Genomic DNA, 6,000 nt, shown 5'->3' with positions numbered 1-6,000 from the left:
CAGGGTCCACCCAAATTTGGTTATCATAAAAACAAAAGAAAATCTAAAAGATATAAACAACATTTTGTTCCATGCCTTATACACGAGCCAGATCAACCATCCCTGTGTGCAGTTATTCTCTTCTCACACAAACACATCAGGTAACAACACACTCTCCAGACATTTCTTGTACAACATGCTCATTCACTAACATTGGTCACACAACTGTATTGATTTCCACGTACACATCTCACAGACGGAGAACATACACAGACACACACGTGTCGGGTACTTATGTAATATAGATTGAAATACAATCATGTAAGGTTAAATACTGCAAAAGCAATACTATTACTTTTATATATTTAGCTTATAAAACTTGTACTTTGCGCATGTAAAAATCTGAATATTGAAATATTATATATTGTAAAGCTGTGGCATTACAGTTTTTATTTGAGGACAAGTTAAAAGAACATAAAAAAATCGAATCTAATCTTTTTTGTCATAGTTGACTAAAACTCTAATCACTTTATAAGATTGAGGGTACACAGAATAACAGAAAAAAAATATTTAAAATATGCTTGAGAATACACATCTACAAAAATGACACTGCAAGGCAAGTAAATTATATGCAGTATAAAACAGGCTGACTCTTGAAACCCCCTCTTTCTGTGTAGGTCCTCATACTCTCACAGCGGACTGTTTATACAGTCACTTCCCATCTGTCCTGGATACATTCTATTTTGAGAATATGGCTGCACGAGAGAGAGGTACTTTCTGCCGTCTAAAGACCCGACGACGACATCAGCACCAAATAATTATCCACACCATTCAACACACAAATGCAGTAGACACACAGATACTGTGAACATTAGCTCAAGCTATCTAATCATTAATGTGCTTCTATGTCATTTGGTTTTGAAAAAAAGTTTTTATACAAAGTGTCAGATGTGATAATAAAGGAACAAACCGAGATGAACAAAATGTTCCTAATTATCAGGCTAACAAACACAGCAAAGATAATGTTGACAATGGCCTCTTGCTTAACTTGCTTAATATTTTTTGAAAGCCGTACATTGCAGAATCATTGATGGGCCACACAACAGTTACATTTACTTATTAACCACAACATTGTTTATCTAGATGTTGCAGAAGCACACTGGAAATATAAAACTCAGTACTGCACTATAGAGAACGGCCACTGCACTGTTACATTGCAAATAAATTAATAACATTAAGGATAGCAAGATTGTTGTGCGAAACTCTTTCGCATAACTTATTTATTATTTGTGGTTACTCAGCCATGTATGAGGTCATCTTGAAAATTTCTGTTTGTTAATCCTGAGTTGATTGGAACTTCAATGCCAACCTGAGTTAATTCAAGCAACTCCGACTTTCCACTCCTCTCATGAAGGCATTTTTCAACGACAGCAGTAGCATAGCCGTAGTGAAGAGGACAGACGCTGTTTTCCATAAAGGTTTCCGTGCTGAGCTAAATATTTGCACAGTGTAGGACACTCTGTATAGATAATTTACTTTTTCTTTAAACAAAATTAAACATGTATCACTTCACGTACACATTTAAAAAGTCTATCATGATAACTGACCCCTGACCTTGACCCGGAGCTGCCAGCAGCAGTTAAAACAACTGGACTGACTGAAGGATTAAAGAGAAAAGATGAGAAGACCATCAGCAGGCGATTGTGGTGATGTTAAAATGTGTTGAATTAAACACAAAAGTGTTTCATGACGATGTTGTTGTCAAAATATTAGAAACATGTGTTGGTACCACACCATACAATTCGATTATAAATATCAGAAAGTACAATTTCTTAATTATAAACCATGCATTAAAAATATTTATTGAAAAAAACCCCACATATGATCAACTAAATTTGCCAAAACTTGTAAACGTAAGAGAAGTAATATTATATTATTAGCTTAAGTAACCCATATGATTTAACGATTTAAATTTCTATTATATTTACATGCACTTAAGAGATTAATGCATTAAATGAGAATAAGGAAGGGAAATAGCCCACTTATAATTAAGTTAAATCGATAAATTAGCACCACTGTTGGAAAGATGAACTTGAACTGAACTCCTCAACTGTTGCCATGGTGATTGGTTACCGTTGCCTCGGTTACTGCCAGTCGATGGTTACTGTACTCTGTGTTGATTTAACGCTATCCAGGTTAGGGAACCAATTCCTGACTTTTCTTGTGTAGCAGTAAAGCGGATTTAAAGTTCCTTTAAGTTTTTACGCTATTTGTGGGTGAGGACTTTTTAGCTCACGTGTTACACTAACCAATCAGAAGCGAAACCGATGCACTTAACTTGAACCGTGCACAGGAAGAGAGGAACGCAGAAGAGACGCTGTTGTTTTTGTTCGCTCGTGCAGAGTTTTCTGTTGATGTAGCCTACGGGACACCTTATTCGCAGGCTGGTTTCGGTTAAATGGCTTAAAACAATCCCGGGTATTTAACTCTGGAGAGTGTGGTCCTTGGTCGACGGCTGGCTTCGTTTGAATGAAATCACTGATTTAAAAATGCCTTTTCTTTGCATTTTTATTTTGATGTTGTCCCTCCTTGCACGGGCATTTCCTGTGCCTGTAGGTGAGAAACTTGTCTTTTTGCACTCTCTTGTCTTACATGGCTACGAATGGACTGCATTGTTAAATTAACGGCGTTATCCATTATGCTAACTATAACAGACAGGTGCGCTTACTTGTAAAGCTGACTTTGTAAATTATCACAGTGCTATAAATCCTGTCTTTATTGTTCGGTTTTTATTGACACTGTCAGAGAGGCTTTAGTTTTTTATTTATGTGGGGTGGAGGAGTTCAGTAACATCCACCTATTTACACACATCAGGCTCCTGCAAATGCAAAGGGAAGCACAGGCGTTTTATTTAAAATGTACCTTTTTTTTGTTTGTTTTACTTTTGTTTCTCTTACCAAAAGTGAAACCTAAATGCAGGGCAGCTCTTAAAAATGTACATGCAGTTACATAACATTGTCGCAGAGCTATTTTTACTGTTAAATCTGATCTAATTTTTCATCTAGTGTGATAAAATGCAAACTATTTCCTTGTGCAGTTTGTACAAATTGTGTTTAAATTGTCTGTTTTTGACTATCTCCCTTTTAGACACCATCATCATTCAGATCCAGGAGTGGGGAGTGGTGGGAGCTCACAAGGTCATGGCGCAGGTTCATCTAAATGGCGTCTCCTTCACCAGCACAAGCCAGGAAGTCAACAGCCTTATCCACGCCATGTCGTCGGATGGGCTACTTCCTACTCTAATCAGCGTCAACCAAACTTCAGAGCTGAGTAAGAAATTCACATTTCATCTTGTACTAATGAATGTGATGGCTGTGGTCACTGGCCAAAACCAAAACTCATATTTTATCCCATGGTCGGTAAAATTTTAGCTTTTTGTCAAACTCCCCAGGAAACCACACCTTCCTTCGCTCTCGAGAATGCATACTGGAGGGGTCTAAGCTCCACTGGACCGACCGTGTGTTTTACGATGGCAAGGTCTGTCTGACTCTGGACCACAGCGTCGACACGTGGACGGCCCATGCGCCGCAAGGACTGGCCCTCAAAGTGTTGTGGGACCAGGAAGTGGAGCGGACAAGGGCAGAGAGGATCCGCCTGCAGGAGGGGTGCATAAAACTGATGAGAGAACTGAGTCTTTCCGAGGAACAATCGGGTACGTATTTTTCCAAGCGTTTGAGAATGAATTGTGGAGCCTAATCACCTGCCAAGTACTTAGCCTAGAGATGTTTTTGAGTTCCTAGTGCAAACATTTTTTCTTGATATAATCACATGCCAGCAGTTGTTGTTACCACGGGGTTGTACTGTAGACACCAGCTGCCAACAAGTATTTCAATCATATGACCAGACGAGTTACAACATTGGCTATAATGATACATCATTAGTAAGAATAATATGCTAAGCTAATGGCAGCTGTTGATGGCATATGATGGCATTTACCTGTATGTCCCATGAAACAATGCATGATAAAAAATTAAATGTTAGCACTGAAATAAAACACAAGTCAGCCACGTGCAATTTCATGAGGTAGCTGCATGTTTCACAGTAAAAATGTTGTGGTCATGTTCAGTCAATTACAAATTTCTAATGTTTTCTCAGTTCCTGGGATTCCCTGGCCTCATTTTCTGATCCCAGTTTTGGCAGTCGTGGCATTTGCAGGCCTAATTATAGTCAGCATCCTCATTTCCAAAAAACATGGTGAGTAAATACATTTTTTTCTATCATTTGGATAATAATAACTTAAGCTGAACTGCATTTACAGTTTAAAAGTAGCCTTCATTCTGTAGCATAACAATTAAATACAGTCCTATGTTGCATATTGTCTGTTACCGGAAACTATTAATCCTTACTGCTTTAATTTAATCCGTCAGTTACCCTCACAAAATGCAGCATAGCTTGGCTACATTTTAAAATATGTAAGGTCACATGATGTCGGTATGGGGTCTCATACTACGGAGAAATATAAAGCACGGTCATGTGTTTTGTCTTTCTCACTCTCTGTCTAGGCTTGGGGCACACTGGAGGTAAGGAAACAACCACCCTTATGTAGTCTCTGTACACCTTGTAGCTAACAGATTTGAGGGAAGATTGACAGAAAGTTAAACATTAAATGAATTCAAAACCTCATACCCTTTGGATGGGCATGGTGTTTTACTAGTCATTGCGTTTGTAGGTCGTTCGTGTGATTTTTAACCAGCCTGATTAACACCATGATCTTGTATGACCTCACTTACATTATGACTCAGTATAACGGCAGCTGCCAGGTCAGCGAATTACACTTGGATAAAATTGTACAAAAACACACAACAGTACAGGTAATGCATGGAAAGATGTACTAGAAATGATATCCACATACCTGTTATGCATAAAATACTTATCTGTGCAAATTCCTTGTATGTACAAACATGCTTGGCAATAAAGTCTTTTCTGATTCTGATTCTGATTGATTTCATTGCAGGTGTGATTGGGTCAATTATACATTACCCCAAAGACTTGAGTGAAATGGCTCCAGAGAAGAAAGCCTCAGGCTACTCTGCCTTATAATTAAAAGCAACACAATAATGGGCTCTTGCTTGAGCTACTGCTGGACGTCCAATTATTGATTTAACCCCTTTCCTGCGCTGTGCGGATGGAGTTATTATATGAATGTAACCAAAGCTTTGCTACTGAACAAACAGCCCGCTGTAATGAACCAATGCACTTCACTCACACCTCACACTGGAGCTTTTGTCATTTATCTCCACACACACAAATGTAAGTGTATTTTACTGACTGCAAAAATGTGACTGCAAAAAAAATGTCTTTTTTGCACAACCAATCCTTAATACCTCTAAGGGTAGGCATCATAAGTGATGAGCTGCCTTATTCAAGTAAACTGTTTATGTGGAAGTCAACAGCAAAAGTGTTATGTTTCAAACTGTGCATTTGGTGAAAAAACGGTCACTGTGAAACACTGACAAATACCAAAAGGAGTTCTTCCAGTTATCCAAAAAGTTTTACTGCAGTTTTTGCTCACTGCTACACAGACATGTTATTTTATTTTGTAAAATGCCTTTTTAAGAGTGGAAATTGTGTATGATGTATGAATGTATTATGATGTATTAATTTTTCTGTTGTTGTTTTGTTTTATTGAAGCCCATTGAAAATAAACATGAAGAAATAAATTTATTTGGAGGAACAATGCTTCCTGATTTCTGCAAAGTGATTTGTTTGTCCTCCCCCATCAATATTATGCATGAGTGGAGATTTTCACCTAATTAACTAATCACTGAATACTATTAATCAAAGCAGCACATTCAGACTTGAACAAAAGAGCAGAGAATCAAATACTTGTTTCATCTCAAGATTTTTTTCTTAAGCATATTTAGAATTAAAATAACAGTCTAACTTTGTAGAAATACAAAAAAAAAAAAAAATCCAAATTTCTTTCAAGCTGTAAATGCTCTCCTGGAGACTTTCAGCGAA

General features: G+C 37.6%; 1 protein-coding gene across 2 annotated transcripts; it reads left to right on the top strand.

The window, feature by feature from the left end:
- The first annotated feature begins 2,306 nt into the window (after positions 1-2,306).
- LOC311490109 (uncharacterized protein) lies at positions 2,307-5,859 on the top strand. 2 transcript variants are annotated; one of them, XM_084547467.1, is made up of 6 exons: positions 2,307-2,595; positions 3,127-3,309; positions 3,431-3,691; positions 4,135-4,233; positions 4,542-4,559; positions 4,994-5,859. In XM_084547467.1, the coding sequence occupies exons 1-6, from the start codon at positions 2,529-2,531 to the stop codon at positions 5,077-5,079; spliced, it is 714 nt and encodes a 237-aa protein (XP_084403593.1). In that variant the 5' UTR covers positions 2,307-2,528; the 3' UTR covers positions 5,080-5,859. The 2 variants fall into 2 exon arrangements, with proteins under 2 accessions (XP_084403593.1, XP_084403592.1); XM_084547466.1 differs by lacking the exon at positions 2,307-2,595 and having other exon boundaries at positions 2,617-3,309.
- The last annotated feature ends 141 nt before the right edge of the window (positions 5,860-6,000 follow it).

This window comes from Chelon labrosus, assembly GCF_963514085.1.
Source record: "Chelon labrosus genome assembly, chromosome: 6".
NCBI lineage: Eukaryota > Metazoa > Chordata > Actinopteri > Mugiliformes > Mugilidae > Chelon > Chelon labrosus.
Note: the sequence above shows the minus strand (reverse complement) of the source record. Positions and strands in the feature narration are given on the sequence as shown.

Coding starts and splice junctions, on each gene's coding strand:
- LOC311490109 (XM_084547466.1), top strand. CDS start 3,054: ATGCAAACTATTTCCTTGTGCAGTTTGTACAAATTGTGTTTAAATTGT. Junction 3,310..3,430: donor CAACCAAACTTCAGAGCTGA/GTAAGAAATTCA, acceptor CAAACTCCCCAG/GAAACCACACCTTCCTTCGC. Junction 3,692..4,134: donor TCTTTCCGAGGAACAATCGG/GTACGTATTTTT, acceptor ATGTTTTCTCAG/TTCCTGGGATTCCCTGGCCT.